Here is a 25,594-nt window from a genome sequence, read left to right on the forward strand (position 1 = left end):
ACGAGGAGCAAGCTGTGACAGGATTGTTCTACCTTAAAACTTTTATCTTTTACATAATTTTATAATTGAGTTTTCCTCACCTTCCATTTAAACATGCCTCCTTCAGCGGGTAGTGACCAAACTGTGGTGAGACAGATGTTAAGGGAGGTACTGGTGGGTCGAGAGGATCCGGAGGGTTTCTTTGCCATCTGTGTGTCCGTTTTGGGATACGGAGAGACCCGCTCACAGTTCCCGTCCCTCATCAAGCCCCTGTCCACGGCCAACATCAGCCTCCACTCCGTCCTCACCTCCATCTACCAGGAATATTTCTCCAAGGTCAGTAACTGATAAAACTACTGATAGAAGACTGTAGCATCCTTTATCTTATGTGTTAAAATGTATTAAAATGGCATTTAAAAGAGGATGGGAAAAGAAATGAATTATAACTTCATTAGTAACCTTAAAAATAACAGACGCAGACCATTACACAGTTTTTTTTAAGACACATGCTGACATATTAGCAAGATTGTTTTTGCTGTTTTAATACCTTATTGTTGTCATGTCTGCATGCGCTTTTGCAGCTAAAAAAACAAAACAAAAAACACTTTTACATACATGCAGTCAGCTATTCGCCAAACACGCATCCTCATTCGGCTCCAAGAAGCTGCTACTTCCTGTGGGTTAATATTAATAATATTATTAATAATACTCATTGACATACATTTGATAAAACTCAATATAGATATAAAAAACACCTTTTAGAAAGCCCAATGCAAAAGGTAATGGCAGTTTTTTTTTTTTTTTTTTTTTTTTTTTTTTTTTTACGTTAATTGAAATGGTTTCTTTACATATCCTCGTGTTATGGGAATTATTTTCTTTTTGCTCATTCTTTTGACAAGCTTTATCAAACCTTGTTTTATTTAGCATCTAAGGGTCACTGTAAGATATATTTAGGAACTTTGAATAATGATTATATCAAGTATCACAATGCAGAAAATATGGTATAATCTTAGGACTCATTCATATTAGCCTTTTTAATCTGAATACTAGACCGACTGATGTGGCTCCATAGTCTTCAGTTAACTGGTAGAAACAGAAACCGAAGTTGTCCTGCATTAACCAACAAATCAAGTTTTCTTCCTTGTTGTGGGTCTTGTCTTCTCCTTCAGTAATTCTTGGTCCAGCGCCCTCTAGTGGAGAGTGGAACACATTATTTTAAAGGTCCTTCCTTTGAGTAACACAATCTCGGTCCAAAAGAGTGTTGCACCCGCCAACCGAACCATGTCCCCACTTGTACCGGACTATATTGATGTGAATGCACACTTAGTAAAAAATGACATTACACTTTCACAGTATATTGGGGCACTAAGAAGGAACATTTATGTAAATACTGCCGCCTGTCTTTTTTCTTCTGTGGCAAGTCATTTCTTCTGAGAATATGTTCTTTGTTTTTTTTTTTTAGCTTGGAAAGTATGTTTGGTATTTCTGAAAATGCTGGTTTTCTTATTGTTTATAAACAACAGTTATTAGATGTTAGGACTGTGCAGATGCATCTACGGAGCAACAGTTGTGTAGTGTTGTGTAATGAATCTAATGCAGTCTAATGGCTGTAGTCTAATAAATACACAATGATAAATATTTAGTTTATGTTAAAAAAAAAACTCAATAATGGACATTTGGGTTACAGGGTATATTTATTGATAAACGTAAAAACAATAACTTCTAAAAAATAATTGACATAATATTCTAATTTTAATGAGTTGTTTTATTAAAATCCTAGACTGAAGATGATGAGCTGGAACTTGCTTTGGCTCTGTCTCTGTTGGAAATGAAAAATCCATCGCCATCAACCTCCATCCAAGAGCCACAACCCCTACAGCCCGGAGTCAGAATCAATCACAGCAGGTCTGTTCAGTCGAATTATGTATCTAAGTCGCAGGAAAGGAACTTCACCCAGCTGGAAGATGTAATTAGAAGAGAAAATACCTCCTCACCACAATTTGGATTCTGGAACAGGGAGAATACACATCTTGATGATAACCAAACACCTGGGACAGCTCAGACTCTCTGTTTCCCTGGATCCTCTGCTTCATTTTCCAAGCAAAATACTGAAAATCAAGGTGCCCAAACGATGGAGGAAGGAGATTTGAACCAATCAGAGAAGCCAAAACGCTCTAAGAATAGGCGGCAGCGGCGAAAAAGAGGCGGCCAGCAGCTTGTAGGCTTATCCCGGTCACCATCGGCACCGCCGCCTGTTTTGCTCTGGTTCAGGAGGGATTTGAGACTGTGTGACAATCCTGCTCTTGTTGGATCACTAGAGCTTGATGCCCCTGTCATTCCTGTCTTTATTTGGAGCCCTGAAGAGGAGGAGGGGCCAGGAGTTACAGTGGCTGTGGGTGGAGCTTGTAAGTTTCCCAAGAAATCAGTTGGGAATCTTCCCAAAAATTTACATACTGTTAAATGTTATTAATTTGCTGGTTGTCTAGCCTTTGCCCATTTAGGTTTTCTCTTATTTTGAACAGGCAAATATTGGCTTCACCAGGCTTTACTTTGTTTTTGTGGAACCCTGGAGTATATTGGCAGCCACCTCATCTTTCTCAAGGCCAGTGCAGAAGGGAATAAGGTTGGATCTTCTCTGTATACACTGAAGCAGCTGGTAAAAGAGACTGGGGCAAGAAAAGTGTTGGCTAATGCCTTGTATGAACCGTGGCTGAAGGAGAGAGATGATGCTGTGGTGTCAGCTCTGCAGAAAGAGGGTGTTGAATGCAGGTTGTTCCACTCTTACTGTCTCAGAGACCCCTATTCTGTCAGCACAGAGGGTGTGGGACTCAGAGGTTAGTTGTAAAAATATGAATTTGGCAAAGTAAGCTTTAAATGTTGTTTAAAGCTTAAATATTTTCCTTTTTCTCTTTTATGTAGGAATTGGTTCAGTGTCTCACTTCATGAGCTGCTGTAGGCAAAACCCAGGGGCTGCTGTAGGGACTCCGTTAGACCCTCCAGTATCTCTTCCTTCACCTACCCACTGGCCACAGGGTGTTCCTTTGGACACTCTTGGACTGGCATGGATGCCACGCAGGAAGGATGGCACAATAGTGAGTGAGCGCAGCAGCAGCCCTCTAAATAAAATTCAGATATCTTACAGTGTTAGATATTTTCTTGTGTTAATTTTTACCTTAAGATTAACTGGGCGGCTAACATTCAGAAGTCTTGGGATTTTAGCGAAGATGGAGCACATGCCCGTCTAGACGCCTTTCTTCACGACGGTGAGACATTCCATATGCACTTTGTGAAGTGTCTTTGCAGAAATATTAAGAGGGATTGGTAATAAACACCACCCAATGATTGTTTTGATGTTTCTTAGGTGTGTATAGATATGAAAAAGAGTCAGGCAGAGCAGATGCTCCAAACACCAGCTGCCTGTCTCCCTACCTTCACTTTGGTCAGCTCAGTCCTCGGTGGCTATTGTGGGATGCCAAAGGGGCACACTGTCGACCCCAAAAGTTCCAGCGCAAACTGGCATGGAGAGATTTGGCTTACTGGCAGTTAACACTGTTTCCTGACCTCCCCTGGGAATCCCTCAGACCTCCATACAAGGTTGAAATCAGTGCAATTATTACACACTTTGAAACTAAGTAAACACAACTTCAACAAATAGAACAATAATTTCACAATGATCATTCATCCATTTTCATTCCCAGGCTCTTCGATGGAACACTGATCGCAGCCATCTCAAAGCATGGCAGCGAGGTAAAACAGGCTACCCTCTGGTTGATGCAGCCATGAGGCAGCTGTGGCTGACAGGCTGGATGAACAACTACATGAGACATGTGGTGGCATCTTTTCTCATTGCCTATCTCCACCTGCCTTGGCAAGAGGGCTATCGCTGGTTCCAGGTAAGATTTGTACAGGCATGAATGCACTCATATTTATAGCAAGACTTGCTTGACTTTATCATTATTAACATTTACATCTGTTTAGGACACTCTGGTGGACGCTGATGTTGCCATAGATGCTATGATGTGGCAGAATGGGGGCATGTGTGGCCTGGATCACTGGAACTTTGTCATGCACCCCATCAATGCAGCAATGACCTGTGATCCCTGTGGCAGCTATGTTAGAAAGTGGTGTCCTGAACTTGCAGATCTGCCTGATGAGCTTATTCACAAACCCTGGAAATGTCCTGCCTCCATGCTGCGGCGTGCAGGTGAGAAAATTTATCTTTGGCTTTAGGTTCAAATGCTCTTTGTAAAACAATAGTAGCACTGACAAGTTCTGATATGCTTTGAATAATGCTATGCACAATGTACAGTTTAGCACCTTAACAAAGAAATACTGTCTCTTTAGGTGTGGTGTTTGGCCAGACGTACCCTCAGCGAATAATTACTGACCTAGAGGAGCGGAGAAGTCAGTCTCTGCAAGATGTTGCTTTGGTGCGTAAAGAGTTTGGACAGTATGTGGACAAACGTTCCGGCTGTGACTTAGTGCCTTTGCCCCCACGCCTAGTCTCAGAGGCTCTGGGCTTGTCACACAGAGATGGAATTGTGGTATCAGAGGGGAAGCACTTCCTGTTACCAGTAATCACCCGCATGGAGTTCAAATACCAGCAAGAAGATCCAGATGCTGACGCTGCATCAAACCCCTACAATGCTGTTCTAAAAGGATATGTGAGCCGTAAGCGGGATGAGACCATCGCATTCCTAAATGAGAAAGACTTCACTGCCAGTGTGATGTATGAGGGAGCCCAGAGACAAGAGAGGCTGGAGAAGGATTATCGCAGAATGGAGGGGCTCCCTCCATCGCCTTCTACTCGTGGAAGGGCCAGACGAACTCCAACAGCCAAAGACAGATTCTCTATTGTACCTGGTGGGGCAGTCACTTCACTGAAGTGAGCCAGAGATCCTTTAGAAGAAGTCTAATGTACAAGGCAGTTATTATTGCTGTAAAATATAACAGCAGTAACACAGTCAGCAGTGAGAAACAAACAGGACTCAGAAGGTCTGCAAAATCCTGAATATTACAGATCTGGCTAATTAAAATATCAGTTCTAAAGGACCTGGACTGTGTGGGTGATGTGAAATGTATATGTCCTTGCATTACCTCCAGTCTTTTTTAAACAGTAGTGTGTATAGTAGTGCTATAAATGATTCATTCCATGTATTTTTTTTTCTCCGTGATTTAAAAAAAAAAAAGAAAAAGATGCCTGCCACCTTTATGGGTGCATATCAATTGAATAGGTACTGTTGAAAAAAGTGGTCATATCCCATAACCTCTTATGTGTTTCGAACAGTATACTGCCAGTGTGTCATGAGTGAGAAAATGTGTGTAAATAACATTAAAGCTTACAGGATTGGAGAATACTGTTTCAAGTATAAAATCAGTTACATAAGTGAAAAATTACTGGTTCAACTAAACCAGTCCACTTGATTTTAGTGCAACAAAGGTTTACTTATCTATTTATGTTATATAATCCAACCTAAACTGAAGGGCTGCTGCAAACCACCAGATGTCACTGCCCTTGCTGTTTTACTTTTTTCCACTAACAAAAAGGCACGAATTGTCTTAATCCAGTCTCGTATTCCAGATTTAGGGTTAACCTTTTTGTGTTTGTGATGTAACTTTCTGTACTCAGGATTGTTTCTGACTCAGTTTGATGGTACAGGCATTTATTATGCAGATTCTTGGAGCCATTGTTGCCCTGCTGCTGAGAAACCACATTTCACAACTTTTTTTGGAAGGGGGGATGCTTAGTTTTTTACAGCAGGATATCATTTCATGGCACCACGTCACATGCCAGCAACTGGATATAAACACAATGGCTGTTTTGAATGTGCACTGATTCAAAGAAATGCAAGAGGAAATTTTTAGGACAGAGCAAGAAATAATGTCAACACTGGACTGACTTTCACTAGCTAGAGAGCTCAGAATAGAGGTAGGATGAAACATGGATGCTGAATTAGCTGTCATTAAGAGCACATCATTGAGAAAATCTGCCCAAGTTCAGTTTTGGATTTTAAAGTGGGATAATGTCAACAGTAATACCTGTTCTCTATTACCTGTGTAATAACAAAGACCTTGTTGTGTCACGTTGAAACATGTTACGAATTCTAAAATATTGCCTGAATTTCTATAATGAAGTCTAAAATTTGGGAAATAAAAGACAACAGTGTGTAAGGAAATGTTTATTTTATATTATACAGATCTCAACACCACAGTAGAAGTATCATACATGCAGTGTAGACCAACATAATTAATAATACCATAAAGACCAAAGTGCTTTAAGTTGAACAACTACAACAATTTCTGCCCACTTTCAACCTCTGAAGAAACAACTGGAAGATATTCTACTGAGTTTCCATCTCTTCTGCTTGGAAATTCAAGGTTGCAACAACTCAACACCGATTGTTTAGTCAGCACAGACTGACAAGTCCCCTAAAGTCAGCCTTTTAACAGTAGGTACAGGATTTCTAAAAGTGAAAGCTCTACAACACTGGCAGGTCAGCAATCTGGAGCTGTAAATCTCCACAGCTGGATGCTAGACATTGTGTCATTACTGACAGGCACATGTAGTGTGCCTCCCTGCCAGTGGTGTTTGAAAAGGAGAGGGATGGCACTTAAAATATGCTAGGTTAGTCCTCAATTGATCGGATGTATCTCTCATATGCTGCTTCATCCATGAGAGTGTCAAGCTCTGCAGGCTTAGCAATGGTCATCTTCATCAGCCAACCTGTAAAGAAGTTAGGATAAGTAATGAGTAAAATGCTTTAGCCTATTTCTAACAAGTCATACACAGAATCATGAGAAAACTTAAAATGAGAACCTTAAGTCTTAATGTTACAAAATAATAAAGTTTCCATCCAAATTTATCATGTCATGTTGATAAGCCACGACATACATTTAGTCATAAAGAGAGGAACAATAGGTCCTGCAAAAAGATTAGAAGTTATATAGGAGTCCTGACAGCCTCAGTCTGGGATTGCATAAGGAGAATGAAGCAGAGAGTGAAGTATAGATTTGACTACATGTATTTTCTTGTTTTCTGCATGTTTCAAGATCTATTCAATTGTATTCTACAGTCATTTAGCAGATGCTTTTATCCAAAGCGACTTATATTTGAGAGTAAGAACACAAGCAATAATTCAAACAAGATGGGACGTCATAATTAAGTGGTAGTCAGACTGCCGTGAGTCCAGTTGGACCAAGGTGCTGTCATGTAGTGCTAGAGCCAGTGCCTTTTTTTTTTTTTTTTTTTTTTGTAAGTCATATATTTAAATACAAGATCACGATTTCATCACACAATATCATCGTGGGCATAAGTGCGCACAGCTTATTCAGTACTTGGTTGAACCAAAGAGCTGGACAAATCTTTCTAACTCATTCTGAGAGTTAAGCTAAGTGTGGAAATGCTCCTTAAACAACTGAGTCTTTAGCTTGCTTTTAAAAGTGGATAAGGACCCTGCAGATCAGACGGAGTTTGGTAGATCATTCCACCACTGGGGGACAACAGAGGAGAAGAGTCTAGCTACTGATTTTGCGCCACGTTGTGGTGGGAGCACTAGGCGTTTTTCGCTGGCAGAGCGTAACTGTCGAGAGGGAGTGTAGCACTGAATTAAGGAGTGGAGGTAAACCGGAGCTGTTTGGGTTATTGTTTTATAAGCCAGAAGCAGAGCTTTGAATTTGATGTGTGCTGCAATTACCATTAACTACATAAATGCTTTGTTTACACAGTTACATTGCTCTATCATGTAACAGCTTTTGAAGTGTATTGGTAATGTCACTGGCCTATTTTATAAGGCCTGGCTTATATATATTTCAAGTGGAATTTACCCAAGACATAAGATCGTTGTGAAATATAATTGTGTGATTATATAACAGTGATTAAACCTTAATACCCTCTCCCTTCCATGCTATAGTGCCATATCACCAATCTACTATCCAACAACTGAACCCAATGGCCCATTACTTAGATTTAACAAGGTTGGTAAACATAGTTTTAAACACAAAAACTAGATTTTGCCACTTTGTTAAATCCATCTCCACAGACCAGAATGAATGACATGAACTGAACTAATGTTTTTGTTCATGCTTACCATCTTTATAGCAAGATTTGTTGACCAAACCAGGGTTGTCTGCCAGTTGTGTATTGACCTCTAAAACTTCTCCAGTCAAAGGGGAATAAAGCTCACTGGCTGCCTTGACACTTTCCAGAGCTCCAAACTCATCTGTCATAGTAAATGTTAGAAAACATCTTTACATAAAAAATTCGTCAAGTTCTTAAGAAAGACAACTACATAGCAGTTATACATCAAATGGAATTTTGTGATGATCAGAACCTGTCTGTCATCAATTATTACATCTAAGTGGGCTAACAAAAAGTGAAAGCAAACATATTAGCAATGCAAGCAGCCATTTCAGTAGCTGCTGTTTAATGTCAGTTCTGACTAACTATAGGCATTTATGTAGATGATAAATTATAAGCTATGAACACAAATCACAATAATGGTAAATACAGTAAATGCATATTTTGAATTAGGTTATTATTATTTTTCTTAAACCACTTACATATCTACATCAAACATGATACTGTTACCAGCAGTCCAGCACTTAAAAAAAAAGGTTCCATCCTATATGATCAAGCATTGTACACGATATAGACACGATAAACTGAAAACATTAACAAACAATATGTTTAGTTTTAATCAATTTAACCAACAATCTGATATCCACTATAAAAGTGATAGCAGACTTATTGTACACTGTAGTGCATATGTACAAGTTTTAACATACAAATTTGATATTGACAGTGGATTTCATACCTTGCTGGGTCAGTTGTGTCCCCACCTCTGGTAGTCCACAGTAAACGACATCTCCCAGAGCCTCCTGCAAGTGGCCGAAAACAAGGTCACAGGTAGTTGAGACAACATTTAATATTTTTGTGAGCGCCTGTGTCACAGACAACGTAGTTAAGTGCTCGCGCACTGCCAGGACGCTTACTTGTGCAAACTTGCTGATACCGACGGTCCCTATTCCGTCATCTTCTACTCGAATCCATTCGTGCTTGTCTGTGAATTTAAGTGCTGAAGACAAACCCCCCCCCAAAAAACAGACTTAAAATACTAAATGGATTATACAAGTTGAAGAGTGACATTCAAAGATGACGAAGACACGAGCTGCTCCGCCGTCAACAATCATGTCCTTTTTGCTAGCTAATTTTACTCTTTTGCTATGAAAGATTACATGCTGCTCTTAAACACATTCACTGTGAAATACCTGCTGATAATCGACGTGAAGAGGCTAGCGTTCTCCCAAAATAAGGTTTAGGTACTCGGTGCAAAGGAGAAAGCAATGTCGATCGGGCAAGGAAAGGCAATACAATGGTAAAGTTGGGAGACAGAGAACGGAGTAGCCCACAGGCCGCCATCTTTGTCGCTTACTGATGAGAGTGTCGATTTCTTCTTCACTGATATTAGAACAATCAACAGCGCTCTATCGCCCTCTAGTAAGCCTTCGAGAAATTTGTAATGACATGTAAAACTACATACACGAGTTACTTTCATGAGTCTTAAATGTGTGTTTATATTTGTGTACATTGTGTAAATACATGAAAACTAAAAAAGAGACAAAACTACTAGTGATGGGGTGTTCGGCTCTTTTCAGAGAGCTGGTTCTTTTGCCTCAGCTCCCAAATAAGAGCCGACTCTTTTGGTTCTCGAACAGCTCTTAACTTAGCATCTTTTGTAGTCCCATAATTTACTTTAACTTCTCAAAAATTAATGGTTTGTGTTTTGAAAACCTCTGGAGAGGAACTCACAGGAACACAAGTATCAGCGATCCACAAACCAGAATTTAAGACACCTCCAATTATTTTGTGTAATCTGTAAATCTATACCTATTGCGCACTGTCACAGTGAGTTAACAGTATCTTACAGTGACCCAGTAAACCCACTAAAAGTAGATTTATGGTTGCGCGGCATCTGTGTAACCACTGTAGGCTCGGCGTAGCTCCGCAGAGGCTGAATTATTTCTTCGTTTTCTTCCACAAGCTAATAAAGACATTGAACCGTACTGGTCGCCATTGTTGTTTTAAAACAGAAAATACCTATTGAACTGAAGTGAACATCAAAAGTACTCCGACCTGGTAAGTTTACCGGCAGATACCACCCCTGTTGCCACCTTCAGGTTAGGAGGAGAAACTGCAACACAACACCAAAATGACACGCACCCACTACGCTTGAGTGCGAAAGCAAACTCACCAGTGTCAGCTATGCCGTGGCTGACCGCACGCAGACACCGCACGAGCATAAATCTTCCTTAAGTCTAATCCATACGAGCAAATTTGCAGTGAACATGCTAGCTGTTTACAAAGTTATGAAGTTATAAAAATACTCCAATAAAACAGTTGTTTTATGTTAACTGGGTTTGTTGACTGATTAAAAATTACAGACCTTTAATGTCTTTCTGAACTAAATTATCTTATTGAAAGTGAACATATTTTCTAATCATCATTCATCAATATTAACAGTGAGTCAGCAATTTCAAATTTTCTTTATCAGCCTATCTGCTATTGACTGTAGACTGATAGTCAGAAACTTTGGGACAAAATGTGTAAGAGGCAGCGCTGTGTATGTGGTTATGGACAATATACAGAAATATACACTTTTTAAGATTGTTTATTTATTCAGCGTAAGTCCATATGTTAATACTAATGCAGCTGTTTGCCTCTTTACCAGAAAGTTCAATTATTCTGGACCTGACTGCATCATTGATTATGATAAAACAAACAAACAAACAAACTATTCAGTCTTTTGTTAAACCTGGTTGAGATCTATGGAGGACTGAAACTGTCAAAATAAAAAAATAAATACAGAAATATAAAAATGCAGGCAGTAAATCAGAATTGTTTCTGTTGAGGGTTGGACTCCACCAAGGCTGCCCTTTGTCACTAATTCTGTTCATAACTTTTATGGACAGAATTTCTAGGAGCAGCCGAGGTGTTGAGGGGATCCGGTTTGGTGGCCTCAGAATTGGGTTTCTGCTCTTTGTGGATAATGTGGTTCTGTTGGCTTCATTGGGCCGTGATCCTCAGCTTTCACTGGAGCAATTCACAGCCGAGTGTGAAGCGGCTAGGATGGGAATCAGCACACACACACACACACACACACACACACACACACACACACACACACACACACACACACACACACACACACACACACACACACACACACACACACACACACATAGGCTTGGCAATTTATTCTTTATAGACTACACACAGCTATAAGCCACCAGTTACACATCAGGCACAAAGTTTCCTCATCAGCTTTTTACCTGGACTAATAAAATGTTCCTTATTGGCCCAGTTTATAGCTGTTTCTGAGCTAGACAAGGACAGATGTGGACAGTAGCCTATGTGTACAAACTAGTTTAGTTGAGCAGCCTCATTATTGAAATATCCAGCTGTCACTTTTAACATAGCTTAAAAAAATAACTAATATTTCATCTATGATACTAGGAAATCCAATATAGAACCCCCTGTATATCCACAGTTATACAGGGGGTATAGCAGGGAACTACTGTTGTTTAAACATCAACACAAAAACTTAAATTTATAGCAGGCAGACGTAAATCATTTCCCCAAAACCAGTGACACTGCTACATGTACAGGATCCTCCAGCTCCACATTTCTTCCTCTGATACCTGCAAAGAATATTACCTGCCTGCAGCGCCAAAGGACTCCAAGTAACGTCCGTCTTCGTCCTAACAGCGCCATGTCCTCCTCCTCCTCTCCTCTTTCAGCTTATCACCTCTGCTTCTATGTTATGGTAGATTCTCTGATGTTGAATGAAGTTTGTTGCCTTCACACACACATCAAACTGCGCATTGTTGCTGTTTGTGAAGCTGAAATATCTCTATTAATCACTGCATGTCGGACTGAACAGTGTATGAACCGTGCTGCTGCGACTTTTCCACATATACCGACAGACAGAAGAAGACGTTCCTACTTATCCTGAAAGTTTATTTATATAAATATTGGTACAGGAATAGATATTTCACTATTGATCCGAACATCATTACTATTTAATGTTCTCAGATACTAAGATAATATTGTAGGCCCGTTGCCACTTCTTTGTTTCACCGGGAGACTAGCCCAAGAGTAATGCGGCCCACTGGGAATTTTCCCGAACCTCCCTATTAGCCAGTATTGCTCTTGATGTGTATTTCTGCATTAGCGTGAGAGCGTGAGAAGTCACTCAAATGCATGAGTCTCACGGCCAATGCGTGAGAGTTGGCATGAAGTAAAAAATTAGTATAAATTCACATTTTCTACTATGATAAAAAAAAACCTTCCAGCAATGTCAGTGTACACTAAATAGATATTTTGAGAAAATGCTTTAAATATAAGTCAAGAAGATACTAACCACTGTACAGAGTATAACAGCTATACAACTATATAACTGACTCAGTCAGCTAGGATATCATGCATCCTTTTTAATTTTTGTCAAGTTTTAGTTGCACTGATGTCAAAGTCTCATGTCCCAAAGTTATTGGTGGTGTTTGTTTCTGAAGAAGTTCCTCAGTCTAAACACAAGATGGCAGCATGATCAATAAAGGAGAAGAGTCCTTTAGTTGGTATACCTTACATTCAGATATTACTTTCCCCCTGCATATACAATAATGCATTTGTGATTTCTATTACTCATTCAAAGAGCACCTTGTACGAGAACAGATTAATCCAGGAAGCACCTCTTTTTAAAAACCTTTAGTCATGTTTGAGGCCCCATTTGTGCAGAACCTGCTGGTTAATAGATCCCTGCCTCTGGTCTCATGTGCCCCGATCTGTCTACTCCCAGTTTGATGATGTGTCATAATACACACACACATTTTATATAATATAATATAATATAAACTTACAATAACTGTAGAACTATGTAACTAACTATACTCATAACATCACAGATGTGAAGGAGATGTAGTTAAACCATGAGCAAGATATCTGCCCTCTTCCTTCCCAGTTACCAGTTTCTCCATATCTCTTTCTTTTCTTAGTAAACCCTGATCTCTGTTCTGCCATTCTTCTTTATATTTTTTGGCAGTTGGCAAAAACAATCTGGTGCATTACTGCTACCAAGTGGTGAGGAGTGTGGACCAGAAAGTTTCCAAGAGCCCAGGTTGTCAAAATATTAGTTTGTCTGCAACATTTTCCCAATTCCCTGTCATGGTGCCAGAAGGTTCAAATATAGCGTGTAGCCTACTGGGTGAGCTGTTGGGTTCTTTAGGGTTTTTCTCAGGTGAGTGACCCTATGGCTTGGCGGAGGTCTGTGTTCTCTGGTTGCTTCAGATGTTCAAGCTGTTTTGCAGGTAACACCAACCTAAGTTAGATTAATTTATTTAAATAACAGAAACCTACACCAACATAACAGATAAGGTAAAAATACTTATGTGACAATTTTCCAGAAGGCTCATTAGTATTGGCTTGCACATGTAAACATTTAATTAAATTTTTTGGCATCTAGAAAAAAGTAATTTACTCAGGAAAAGCACACAAAAAGGGATCACTCAGCTCAGTCATGTTTCTTATTGATAACCCCTCCAATCAAAACATAACAAACAAAAAACAAACAAACAAACAACTAAACAAAACAAAAAAAAATATTTATTAAGCATCAGGTTTTCCATACAAAACAACATAATATATAAAGAAAATTCATTCTCATGCCTGGGAGTTCTACTATTGCTCCAAATGTAATTAGCTGAGGAAATGGCATGGATTAATAACAACTGAGCAAACCTGATTGTTTCACACAACCACACACTCCCTTTGTCCTGTTCTGGCTTCATATACTATGCTGTAAAACAAAGTAAAATATAGAATGACTAAAAGTTTTCTGGCCTACACCTGGGCTAAAAGCTACAAACATAAATAACAAAAAGCACATTTGTTTGGCTTTTATATTACACAGCTTCAAGAGTCCATCCAGTGTCCACTTTTCCATTGATTTTGAAGATGAGAAGAAAACAACAACAATGACAACATTGAAAACGGTGAATAGAAACAACAGCTCACTGTGCACAAAGGAGTGAAAACAAAGTAGGTAAAAACTCCTGTGTGTGTTTGGTTGTCTCTCCAGAGCTCATTGGAAGCTCGCTCGCCCTTGTTGAAAAGCGTGTAACTTAACATGTCGGTCTAAAGTCCCTCCTGTGGGGGTGCCATGTGCTGCTGGAAGGGTGAGAGTGCTGGCGGTCTGTTGTAGGCAGACAGAGGGGGGGTCTTTAGTCTCTAAAGTCTCTCTCCTCACTGCAGGCAGGACAGCTAGGCTGGGAAAAAGCCAGGAGGGTCATCTTGGTCAGGTCACCACTGTGTACCACAGACACAACACACTCTCTCTTTTTGTACACACACTCCCAACATCTCAATCAGCCAGACACCCCTGCAGGTGATTAAGTGGTTCGTTCCTCCCCATCTGTTTCCAGCTTGGTCCTGCGCAGGTTGCTTTTCATCTTCACAAACTCAGGGGTGTTCTCCTGTTCCTCTTCAATTTTCTGCTGCTCCAGTTCCAGCTGCATGATGGAAAATATGGCAAACAACAAATCAAATCAGAGCGGTATGCTATTCAAAGCAAATCATATAAACTATATGATTTAAATACAGGGATAAGTAATTTGAAGATGCAATTCACTTAGCAATAAGAGCCACCATTTTTCTGTTCATCTGTTTTTACCTGCTCGAGTTTCTGTTGTCTTTTCATGAGTTCTATCTCCAGGTCGCTCCTCTTCTTGTGGGCTTCCTGCTCCTCCTTCTGAGCTTTGATAATTTGTTCCCTCTTCCTCTTCTCAAGAACCTTCTGCAGTTCAGGCTTGTTCTGAGGAGCCAGGCCCCTGCGCAGATTCAATCATTGACACAGCATGTTACTGAAATGAAGCTTAATGAACAACCCGAAGCAACACAGGCTTATGACACTGCAGAGCCCCATTTAAATGAGAGAATGGCTTACAAAGTCATGCAAAACAGATGACCTCATTCGAGTTTGTCATGCTGTTAGATATTTTGGATTAAATATGTCAATCTTGTTTGAAGAGAATTTTGATTTTGAGCCAATCAGAGATTGACCCATATTTACAAATCTGCATACATGACAATTGCAATAAAAAACTGTTTAGTGCTCCTTGCATATTAAAAAATATCTAGAAATCCTCCCTGCACTGGGAAACAAGTGGGATTGTTACACAACTGCACAGGTTTGTGTATTCAAAAAGAGGATAGAGACATCTTAGTAAAATGTGAGACATTCTTGCCAAGAGGAGTGAAGTTACATAATCTCTGAAGTCCTCCAAATTACAAGATAAAGAGGTGGGGGCTGGCGCTGAGATTAGGGTGGTTAAAACAGAAAGCAGAGGGGAGTGAGGGTTGTAGTAAGCTATATAAGGCGCAATAAAAGTATTATAGCCAAAATTAAAGGTCACAGATGCATAAATAAAATAATAAAAAGAGAAACTACTAAAGAATATAGACTCTCATTGGCTAAAAATCCAAAGCTTTCGATTTGGCCTGACTGGCTCTCCATGTGGTCACTTCCATTATGATGAAAGCCTGCATCTTCACTGAAAACAAAATGTTCCCACCTGTCTGCAGTTCAGCATCAACACTGCCTTAATTAAATGCATAATGAAATCCTGAAGATTATGTAACAGAGCTAAGAATGTTCCAAGATGCAGTGGGAGTTAATTTACAACAAGGCGCCACTTTATGTACAGTCACTGCTGCTGTTAAATAGCCTGTTCTCGTCAGACTCTTATGAAAGCACTTAGGATGCTGAGGAAGAATAGAGAGCAACAGAAATGACTGGATTGTGCAGCTTTTAAGCACCTCACAGATAGGAAGGAAGCCAAGGTTATTGGAAGCAACAAGACAGGCTATAAAGATGCTTACACCAGTCCCTGTACAGGGTGGGCATGGTTTACATAATCACTGAACCTGCCATCCGTAAGTACACATGCTCTCACAGATTAGGCAGAATGTGTGTTCAGTATGCAACACTCCAGCACTTCCATCTCTTGTAGGTTGAATTTCTGAAATTCCACCATATGTGTTCCTGTGTGTGTGTGTGTGTGTAGGATGGGTCACTGCTGCTAAAGGTAGCAAAGGCAGAAAAAGGCCCTCAGTTGTAGTCTGTTTTGTAATCTTGATTGCATAACATGTTTTTTTTTCTCTTTATACAGCCACCCATCCATCCATCCCACACCTCCCTTCCTCACTATCATCACTACATCTAATCCACTATGCAGGCGAGATTGCTATACAAGCTAAAAAGCCCAATCAAAACAAGTGTATCCCCCTCCAAAGCCCCTGAGTTTTTCTTATACTTGATTCTGTCTAGACAGCTAGAAATATTTTGCATTTGAGAAAAGAATGATATTTTTATACGTATACCACAGTAAATCTCTCTCTGGCCTCTTTCCCTGTCATTCTTTAATGCTCCTCTTTCACTATTACAAAAGCACCTCACTCTTTGACCTGTTTAAAGACAGAGCATGGCTGCTGTGACGGAACAGCTGTCAACAGCATGAATGTTTACGTTGCTATTTATAGTTCAGACACAAAGCTGCCAGCACTGTATGTTGAGAGGAAAAACCACACAGTGTCAAAAGGATGATCACATGCCGTTTTGACACTCACACTGATGGCTGCTCACCCTCTCTTAAAGCTGAACAAAATCCTCTGCTTTAGGATCTTGTATTAACACCAGCAGTCAGGTTTATCCAGCAATATAGCTACGTATGTGATGTTTACATAACCAATTTTTGACAGACTTGTGCTCTAATGCTTTTATATAATATTTCCAATGAAAGTTTTATATCTTAAGCTTTACATAATGATGCTGCTGGGCCCACTGAAGACACACTGCAGAAACACCAGTACAGTCTGCGTGGATTCAAGTCCACTAAAATCAAAGCAGAAGGATTTAATTCACCCATTCTCTATTTGTACAGGTGGCACTAAATTAGCCCTGGAAGGGACATCATCTGTACCGTTTTGCCTGTTTTGAATACTGAAACTTTGTGCTGTTGCCATAAACAATGAGTTTTACTGCTCAATAAACAAACTGTAAATCTGCTGCCCTCTGCACATAAAGGAATGTGATTTACTTTTTAATTACTGTCCACTTGAATGTTGTTGCTTTGGTTTATGTGCTTTGGGTTGCTAACTGTAAACTGACCATAATCTGTCTTCTTGAAAAACAACCCAGAAAGAGCCACAAATCTTTGCAAGAAAATGAAAGAAGACAGACAGCAAGAGCAATTCATTTAGAGGGTGTTTTTATCCAGCTCCTGACCTCTTCTGGTTCATGAGCAGCTCTCGGTGCAGGTCCTGGTGGTTCCTGGAGTTCTTGACGGGGTTGATCAGCTTCTTGGGTTTGATAAGCTCATCGCAGTCTCCCTCCAGGTAGTCTGGCTCCGCCATGACACTCCTCCCTGGTGACAGCGACAGACCAGGATCACACGGATCTGATAAAAGAAAGAAAACAAGAAAGATTTTGATTTAACTACATCTGGGATACGGGTTGTGGGAAAAATGAAAGAAGCTGGAGTGATTAGTCAGCTTGGTCAATTAAATTTAGATGAATGTTTTGCATTTTGTAATATAGCAAACAAAAACAAATACAAAGATGCACTGCAAGCATTCCTGTCAGAGTGACTGCTGTGGAAAAATTGTTTTGATTACCTTTGGACATTTATTTCAGTTCCTGCATGCAGAACCAATTTACTTCAGCAAAAAGAGACAATACAGGCTCAATAGAAATTAACTTCGTCATTTTGTCTCATTTCGTCAAATGTTGCATTTTAGTTGAAAAGACAAGTACACTTCATACTGGATATCTAACTTGGCATCAGCCAACCTGTATCAGGCAACCCCTGAAACAAATATCTTTTGTATATGTTGCTTTGATGTTTTTTTTTAAATGGCAAACATTTAATTTCTCTATATATGGCAGTCTTTTTAAAACCTGGTATGAGCATCTGCCTTGACTCTGGCACGGGTTTTTGAATAGCGATAAAGGGATTCAGTGCTCAAGTTACATAACTGTTCCACACGGAGTGGTGTGGAACATTTCCTCCTCCTGTCAAATGGGATCAGAAACATATGCAAAGTAATAAAGATGGATCAGGACCAAACATGGCCAAATTTATTTATTTTAATAAGTATTCCAGATGTTGCTTTAGACACTTTAATCCCAAAGGCTAACATAATTCTTGTCCTAAATCAAGGTTACTCATGACTAGATGAGCAGGTAATTTATGGCCAGATATCCTCTGGTCAGTTTTGAGTACACAAACAACTGGCTTCAAATATTTTGCATTTCAAAATGTGGAAACTCAAATTGGTATTTAACAGTTATGTTGACAACCAGAGTGGAAAATCTTCACATTTTATTTGCTCATCAACAAACATGAAACAGCACAGAGGCTACTCTATCAGTCACAGAGTAGGTCACCACCGTATGTAGCTTTAGATGAAGTGACAGTTTGTCTGGATAATGAAAATATTCCTGACTGCATCTAATCAAATGGCACACATGCTCCATTTCAGAAACTTTTAAATAAATGGGTAAATCAGAAAATCTAACCACATCAATATCTAATAGATGTCTAAAAATACTTTTTCCCCCTTTTTTGAAATATTAAAAGGCTGTCGAACAGCTCAGTAATGAACTTTTGCACTGTTTTAAAAGCTCAAAATTACTTAATGGATTAACTCACCCTGGAGATGAGGAAAGACAGGGTATCGGAACATTGTCGCCATCGCTGCTACTTTGATTAAAAATCCAATTTCCAGGAAATGCTATGAAACACGCTGTTCTGTGTGTCAGTGTGTTGCAGAGCCTGGTGTAGGAGAGGTACTTTATCCTGCACAGATGTCTGCTACTGAGCTGGTTGGAGTTCAAAGGCTGTTTTATATCCATGCTTACACACACACACGCACACAAACATGCACATACACACACACACACACACACTTTCTCTCTCTCTCTCTCTCTCTCGCTGCTCTCTCCATCTACTCTGTCCCTCCCATTTTAATAAATATCTAGCAGTTCATTTTCCACTGCATATAAAGAAATGGATTCTTCACACACTTACTGCTTTAGAAAACCTCCTGCCATCTTTATTTACCAGTCCAGTAACGTAGACTTTTTGGAACACTATATGCTTTAAAGAAACAGTTAAGTTGTCCAATAGTGAACTGCATTAGCTGAATTTGTCTACTTCAATACTGTCTAACAAAGCCTAACATGCCTATTTTCCCACGGACCGAGGAATGACTCAGATTTATGAACAGTCATGTTGCACAGCCTGTGATTTTGAGGTGTTGCTTGGTTACAGGTCTCCTGTTTGGTTGCAGTCTGAGACTGATGAGGAGAGGGAGAGAAAAAAAAGTGATGTTCAGGATTTAAAGCTGGCCAATCACGGTTGGTTGTACCAAAGATGCATTGCACTGCACGTGCTGGAAACAAGAGGGGTGGGTGAGCGTGTTATTAGATTCAAACGTGAACAAGGAGTGGTGTAATGACTTTAACACACCACTAGAGGTGGATGTTTTTGCAGTGTAGAAATTGAACCATGTCAGTTACATAACAAAGAGCTGAAGATAAACACGTTACTGCAGAGACAAGAACAAAGACAGAGTAGTGCCACATAATAAATATCCATTACAAATAAAATATGTTGACAGATTATAAATATAACTAGAATCATGTTTTCTAGCTGCTTATAATGCCTTTAGGGTTGTGAGTAATCCCTACTTATCCCCAGATTAGTAGCCTTTCCTAAAATTCATGTGCCCATCCCAAATTTTTAATGCATTTTCAATAAATTAATTAAATCCTCATCTTGAGCACACCATTTTTAGGTGTATGTTTGGAGACTTGAAACTCTATTGCAAAAAGCACATATTAGCTGTCTGATTTTAGCTACCTGTATAACCATTTATAATAATATGCGGAGTATGGGAACAAACTCATCAGCCCATACTGACGGTGCAAGTGTGAGATGGCAATGATGGGTAAAGAGTTAGTAATCTAGATCTGCCCCCTGATGAAGTTTACTTCTCAGTGTGGACTCTGTTGATGCAGAATGGTAGGGGGTGAGGAACTTAGAGGCTAGCAGTGTTGTCACAGTGTACGTTAGTTTAACACATCTGCTCCTACTTCCTCTGTGCCCCGCGGGATAAGGGAAGTCACATGGGGAGTTCAAAAGGGACCAGCACCCTCAAATTGGAGCACTGCTTAAAACCAGGCTTGTAACTGGTAGTTTTATATGCTGTATTCATTTATTTATTTGCTCTTTTGGTTTCCAGTTCCTTAAATATAGGTAGCATGTGCAACTATCAGTTAAAGTCCAAAACTTAAAGAGTACTACAGATGTCCAACATGTTCTAGAGGCAGTCAGATAAAGACAGACATTCTGTGTTGTATCCTCTTTGTTCATATTTGTGCACTCATTAAAATCACTTCAAGCATTTCAGTGAACTTAATAATGGAACAATTTGCTATTGTGGTTCCAGGAATCCCATTAAAAAGGTATGTTTTCTGCTTTTGAAGACACACCCTTACTACAGAGACAACAGGCAAACACACACACTACATACATGCACCCAGAGATAATAACCCTCCAAAAGACTTTTGGAGGTCTGCTCACGAGATATGATGCCGTTTTGGGATGATTCAAAATGCCAGGTCATTAAGGGATAAAATGAGATTAAAGTTTGAAAAAACATTGGAAAGTGAATAAAAAAAAGGGTCATAGCAGGGTCTCAGGTAAGAAAAAATGAGGCGATATCTGAACACAGCTCCCCTTTGTTCATTTTACCTTCTCTTTGGAGTCATAATGACCCGTTTTTGTGAAGTCTCATGTGAAATGTAATGTTTCGGTGTAAGCAAACAGAAAAGATCCAATCAGTTGTGGGAGAATTTTACCAACAGCAGCACAAAGTTCAATGTGTCTACAGATAGTAGATACTCATGTTTTCTAAGACACTACTATTATCACCATTGTGGCTTGGCTCTCTTCTCATTGTATATAAGTGAAATGGAAACATGCAAGGTAGCTTGGTTCATGCAGCGGAAGTAAAATCGATGAATATGTTTGCACTTGTGGCTGTGTGTGAAAGTGTACCCAGTGGTGGCAAGTTGCATTAGAGCTGATAGAATGACTGATCTTAGAAGGGTAGAGTGCCTGTACTGTGCCAAGTGATTGCATCATTGAAGCCAGCTCTCCTATATGAGCCTGCACACACAGACATGCATTCATTATACAGACTCAATTCTCATTTTTCTCCAAGTCACCATGGAGATCTGCACTTTCCAACTCGTCCTTCAGTCACGCACCCCTAAATAATACCAGATTACACGACATGTTTCACCCAGTGGACTTTAACAAACTGTAAAACTTCAAAACAAACTCAGTAAGGTTATAAATCAGCATTTCAAATATCTAAGTATGACTCAAAAGGTGTCGCTTATACTAAGAAATTTGCTAATGGTCATTTCGTAGGTTCCTGAAGACCAAATTTAATTAATTGCTTTAGGTTGGCAACGTGCACGTTAAAGCTTGATTAATAATTTTGTGTTAAACTGAGACAGAAATTATGTGACCTGTGCCGATATATTCAAACTGGTTCACTGGTGTGTCTCTTTAATCAGATTTGTAAAATGCTAGTTGGTGTCAGATTTTCTTTAGCCATTTCTTAAACAAAAGCCTGCATTCAATCAAAATCTGGGAAGTTCCCATATTATTGGGGATTCTAAACAATCACCTCTGGGGATGGCACAGAATGGCACAACTATGAAAATAAATAAATGACTCATAGCTCTAAAGATATCATACGTGCTATTGTATCAGAATTATTAGAAAGCCAGAAACATTTAACATGTTTCCTTCACAGCCTTTATCTTCAAACACAGCAATACTCGCTGTGAACATAACGTACCAAGGCGACAAGTCGAGTTTCATTTTTTTGTCACCACAAAATGCATATACTTGTAGGAAGGTGCACATCAAGCAATGAAGCATGGTGCATAGTTAAATAGTAAATTTATAACTAAACCATAAAAAAGTATAACACAGAAACTTTGCTTTCATATGAAAGCATACATCCACTTTATAAACAAAATCCAGCCATTAAAATCTACCCTTGCTACTGATCAGTGCAGATGAAAGAAATGCTTCTAAAGAAGAATATGGGAGAATTTAAATTGGCTGGACAAATAACCCTGAGGAGACAACTGGAAAGACAATTTATAAAAGTAGGACGCTACAGACATCAGCAAGAAGAAAATGAGTGGATACATTTATGTAAGAATCACTGTCAAGATGAACTGACTGGGGTAAAAGAAAAAAAATCTAAAAGCTTAATAACGACATGGTTTAGCCCTTTATAAGTCAGAAACGGCTCTCTTCCTGCTGCTGCCTTCTAGAATAGAGAAAATGAAGTGAAGCAGAGCAGCTGTGGCCTCCTTCACCATCTGACCTCACAGCTCTTCTCTAGGATACGGGCAGAAGCTGAACAGATCGTAGATCTGCACAGGGTGGGGCTCGCAAGTCACCTGTCATTGGTTGTGAACATATGGCAGACCACACCCACTCCATCATCTGTGAGGATTTATTTTCCATGGATCAAGTTTTCCAAAGGACTGATCAACATTTCGTCATCTTGTGATCACAGCTGATAAAAAACATCTTACAAAAATAATAAATCTTAAAATAATAAATCTTAAAAAGTCTCTTCTTTGTCACATTCACTGGGGTTCTTAAAAGACTGATAAATCCTTTTACTGAACTGTTTTTAAGTTATGTGGAATAGGAGGAAATAACCAGGTGTTTCCTAAATATTAGCTTCACTTTAATGTAGAAGATCTAAAATGTCAGAAGGTTTAAAATAATATAAATGGATAAAACAAACATGGTGAGCTGGTTCAGAGTTAGACACAGATGTGTTCACGGCCAGAAAAAATAAAAATCAAAAATCTGAAACCTACTTTACCTACATTATCTCTACCAGCTCATTCAGTCCCTCACACTCTCTTGTTGTTTTCTCTCCTTCTAGGCCAGATCCTGTCTATTCCACTCACAGATGGGAGGTCCACCCCTCAAGGGAAATTGCGTCATCAATACCCCTGAAGCAACCCCCACACCCCACTCTCTCCCACTCTTTCATACTCACATACACTTTCCACTGTTGCTGTGTGTTACAAGCCGGACAGATCCGGCTGTGCATCTCTTAGCCTTTCTGTTAATGAAGCGGCCATTGAGCCATAAATAGGAGAGGCCCTAATTAAAGCACAGAGATAGACGGGCTTTTAATTGACAGTTTAGGGGGTAAGGAGGGAGGGAGAACACGAGTGTGTGTTTGAGATAGGGACAAACATAGAAATAGTGAAAGAGACTCAAATGTTAGGACCAAGCAGTAACAATGAGATGTTTCCAGAAAGGACCTAGTGTGTGTACGTACATGCTCATTTACAAGCCTACCCTGAGACAACACATAAATCATGCTGGGAAGCACACTTACTCTGTAGCAGATATAACCATATTAAGGTGTACATATCGCATATCAAGCATTTGTTTTTATTTCTGCATGTTTTATGTGGGGGTAAAATAGTGTGACTGGAAATAAGTGCAAAAAACTGATGTGCATATCAAAGAAAAAAAAGCAGATATAACCAAACAGTACAAACAAACAGTACAAACATGTTTGTGGGAATACAAAGCAGAGGCTAGGTCTCATATCAATGTTTTTGCCTCCTATATATCTCAGTTTGCAGTTAATAGCATTGAACCAGAGGTGAATTGTAAATGCAAATGTGAGGGCATCGTTTTGACAAAACATACTGGATCACATACAATGGCAATTCAGAGTATTTGGCTGAAAAGGGTTTAAAAATGAGAGAGAAACAAAGAGAGTGAGTGGGGAGAAGAAAAAAAGTCTCCTCAAAAGTATGCTAGGGAATTTAGGGGTTGAGATCTGTTTTGCATTTCCTGCCATAGAGTGGGGGTATGCAGCTTTGGAGAATGAGAGCTGGGGAATTCTGCAGGCCTCATCATGTACTGACCTCTGAAAGCACCCACCCTGCTCCCACAATCCAATGATGTCACCAAGGAGATGGAGAGGTATGGGAATTTACAGTCAGGGTTTTAGGGTTCATAAAGCCCAGATGCACAATCATGTGTCAACACCCACACAGAAAAGGATAAATTGTCACATTACAGAATAAGGTCCAGACTTTATGTCTTGTATGCATCTGTTTGCAGATGCCTAAAACACTGGAGACATTAGGAGCATGTAGCATGGATCTACAGACTTATGACACCCAGCCAAATGTTGGTTAAGTGTGTTCAGTCAAGGCATCTGATGTACTCTGACTCATCTCTCTGGCAACCTCATGTTTATTGTAAAATATTGTTTCTAACTCCCCAACCAGCCGAAATATTTTCTCTATTTTCTGTTGGATCTGAACTAAGATCTTCCTGCCAGCAGATTGATTGCTTTTGGCCTACTGCAGATAAACTGGTGTTGGTGTAAACACAGCAAATATGTCCAGCATCATTAATAGTCTCCCTCCCATGTCCCACCATGAAGTTGGATTACATTCTCCATCACAATATGCTTTTCTAACTCATCCTTTTTGACAGCTGTATGCATCTGGGAAAACTACATACTTTAAGAATTAGGAGGCATTTTTATGAAATTGACTTCTGCTTGAGTCCAAACTTCATACAACTAACTTACTTGCAGGTTACATACACAAATAGTATCCACCCAAGCCTGCACCGAGTTAGCTTAATAAACAACATAGCAGGAATTAAGAATTATGTGGACTTAATTACAAGAATGAAACAGTTAAATATGGATGCTGTTTTACCCCCTTTTCATTTAGGTTAGACCATTTTTTTTTTATATCAGCCACTACTCTGACTTTCCACCACATCTCGTTTACAACACCAGTAGCACTGCATTTCATTTTTGGTTTTGTTTGCAACCTGGCAAAATTCATTTGGAAAAAATTGCAAAGCAGGTTCTGTAGATTTATGATTTCAGTGTAAGTTTCAAATGGGAACCTGCTTAAACAGCTGTTCACGTTATGTGTGGCACACAAAGCAGACATACACACAGTCAGAAAGATCCTCGGACTAAGACTAATTATTTTAAGAGTTTTTAATAAATAAAGCTGTGGGACTTAAAATATCAGTTGAAGATGAGGAAGTGATAAATGGAAGTTTTAACTTTCTCCTTACGCAAAGTTCTTTCTTGCACATACCACAATGTAATTACAGATAAGGTCAAACACGGAACTGTTACAACTCTGTCTCTCAGTATGTTCCCTATGAACTAGTTCTTGTTCTCCATTTTCAAGAAGGAATAGGCCACATTGAATTTGAGAATCTGATAACAATGACAGTATTGTAATTGTCCCGTAAAAATAGTCACCTCTTGTGACTGCAGTTTTCTTCTGTTACTTTGCCTCCTTCTTTCAGCCCTTGTATAACCACTCTTGAAGCATTTAGAACACAACTGCAGGTAACTTTTAGGAGTTGATTGACCAAGTAACCAAACTCATCA

The 25,594-nt window shown here is 39.5% G+C and overlaps 3 protein-coding genes across 5 annotated transcripts in view; 1 reads left to right on the plus strand and 2 right to left on the minus strand.

Moving 5' to 3' along the window:
- Positions 1 to 19,770, plus strand: si:ch1073-390k14.1 (deoxyribodipyrimidine photo-lyase). Of its 2 annotated transcripts, XR_006011780.1 has the most exons (10): positions 1 to 315; positions 1,760 to 2,384; positions 2,502 to 2,813; positions 2,899 to 3,071; positions 3,158 to 3,242; positions 3,341 to 3,573; positions 3,678 to 3,872; positions 3,958 to 4,183; positions 4,324 to 5,535; positions 19,760 to 19,770. XR_006011780.1 is itself a non-coding variant. In XM_041996258.1 (9 exons), the coding sequence occupies exons 1-9, from the start codon at positions 94 to 96 to the stop codon at positions 4,866 to 4,868; spliced, it is 2,616 nt and encodes an 871-aa protein (XP_041852192.1). In that variant the 5' UTR covers positions 1 to 93; the 3' UTR covers positions 4,869 to 6,146. The 2 variants fall into 2 exon arrangements, 1 of the variants encoding a protein (XP_041852192.1); XM_041996258.1 differs by lacking the exon at positions 19,760 to 19,770 and having other exon boundaries at positions 4,324 to 6,146.
- LOC121647099 (glycine cleavage system H protein, mitochondrial-like) lies at positions 6,146 to 9,426 on the minus strand. Its single transcript, XM_041996259.1, has 5 exons — positions 9,247 to 9,426; positions 8,971 to 9,053; positions 8,793 to 8,856; positions 8,067 to 8,198; positions 6,146 to 6,703 (listed from the first exon to the last, which is right to left on the minus strand). Exons 1-5 carry the CDS (start codon positions 9,395 to 9,397, stop codon positions 6,606 to 6,608), a joined length of 528 nt encoding a protein of 175 aa, XP_041852193.1. The 5' UTR covers positions 9,398 to 9,426; the 3' UTR covers positions 6,146 to 6,605.
- Positions 13,612 to 25,594, minus strand: part of fam107b (family with sequence similarity 107 member B) — a 16,615-nt gene continuing 4,632 nt past the window's right edge. Inside the window, exons 1-4 of one of the 2 annotated variants that reach the window (XM_041996260.1) lie at positions 18,739 to 18,906; positions 17,313 to 17,484; positions 14,700 to 14,856; positions 13,612 to 14,538 (exon numbers count right to left, since the gene is read on the minus strand). In XM_041996260.1, the coding sequence (XP_041852194.1) occupies positions 14,419 to 14,538; positions 14,700 to 14,856; positions 17,313 to 17,484; positions 18,739 to 18,781 (492 nt within the window). In that variant the 5' untranslated portion in view covers positions 18,782 to 18,906 and the 3' untranslated portion in view covers positions 13,612 to 14,418. Of the gene's footprint in view, positions 14,539 to 14,699; positions 14,857 to 17,312; positions 17,485 to 18,738; positions 18,907 to 25,594 lie in introns of those variants that run through there. The other variant, XM_041996261.1, reaches the window with a different exon arrangement.

This window comes from Melanotaenia boesemani, chromosome 10 (genome assembly GCF_017639745.1).
Source record: "Melanotaenia boesemani isolate fMelBoe1 chromosome 10, fMelBoe1.pri, whole genome shotgun sequence".
NCBI classification, from domain to species: domain Eukaryota; kingdom Metazoa; phylum Chordata; class Actinopteri; order Atheriniformes; family Melanotaeniidae; genus Melanotaenia; species Melanotaenia boesemani.

Bases quoted from the DNA above. Each gene is read 5' to 3' on its own strand.
- LOC121647099 (XM_041996259.1), bottom strand. From the start codon at position 9,397: ATGGCGGCCTGTGGGCTACTCCGTTCTCTGTCTCCCAACTTTACCATT. The intron at 9,054-9,246 runs GTATTTCACAGT...GTTTGTCTTCAG, and splicing joins TTCACGTCGATTATCAGCAG to CACTTAAATTCACAGACAAG. The intron at 6,704-8,066 runs GTAAGCATGAAC...ACTTCTTTACAG, and splicing joins CAAATCTTGCTATAAAGATG to GTTGGCTGATGAAGATGACC.
- si:ch1073-390k14.1 (XM_041996258.1), top strand. From the start codon at position 94: ATGCCTCCTTCAGCGGGTAGTGACCAAACTGTGGTGAGACAGATGTTA. The intron at 316-1,759 runs GTCAGTAACTGA...TTAAAATCCTAG, and splicing joins ACCAGGAATATTTCTCCAAG to ACTGAAGATGATGAGCTGGA. The intron at 3,873-3,957 runs GTAAGATTTGTA...ACATCTGTTTAG, and splicing joins AGGGCTATCGCTGGTTCCAG to GACACTCTGGTGGACGCTGA.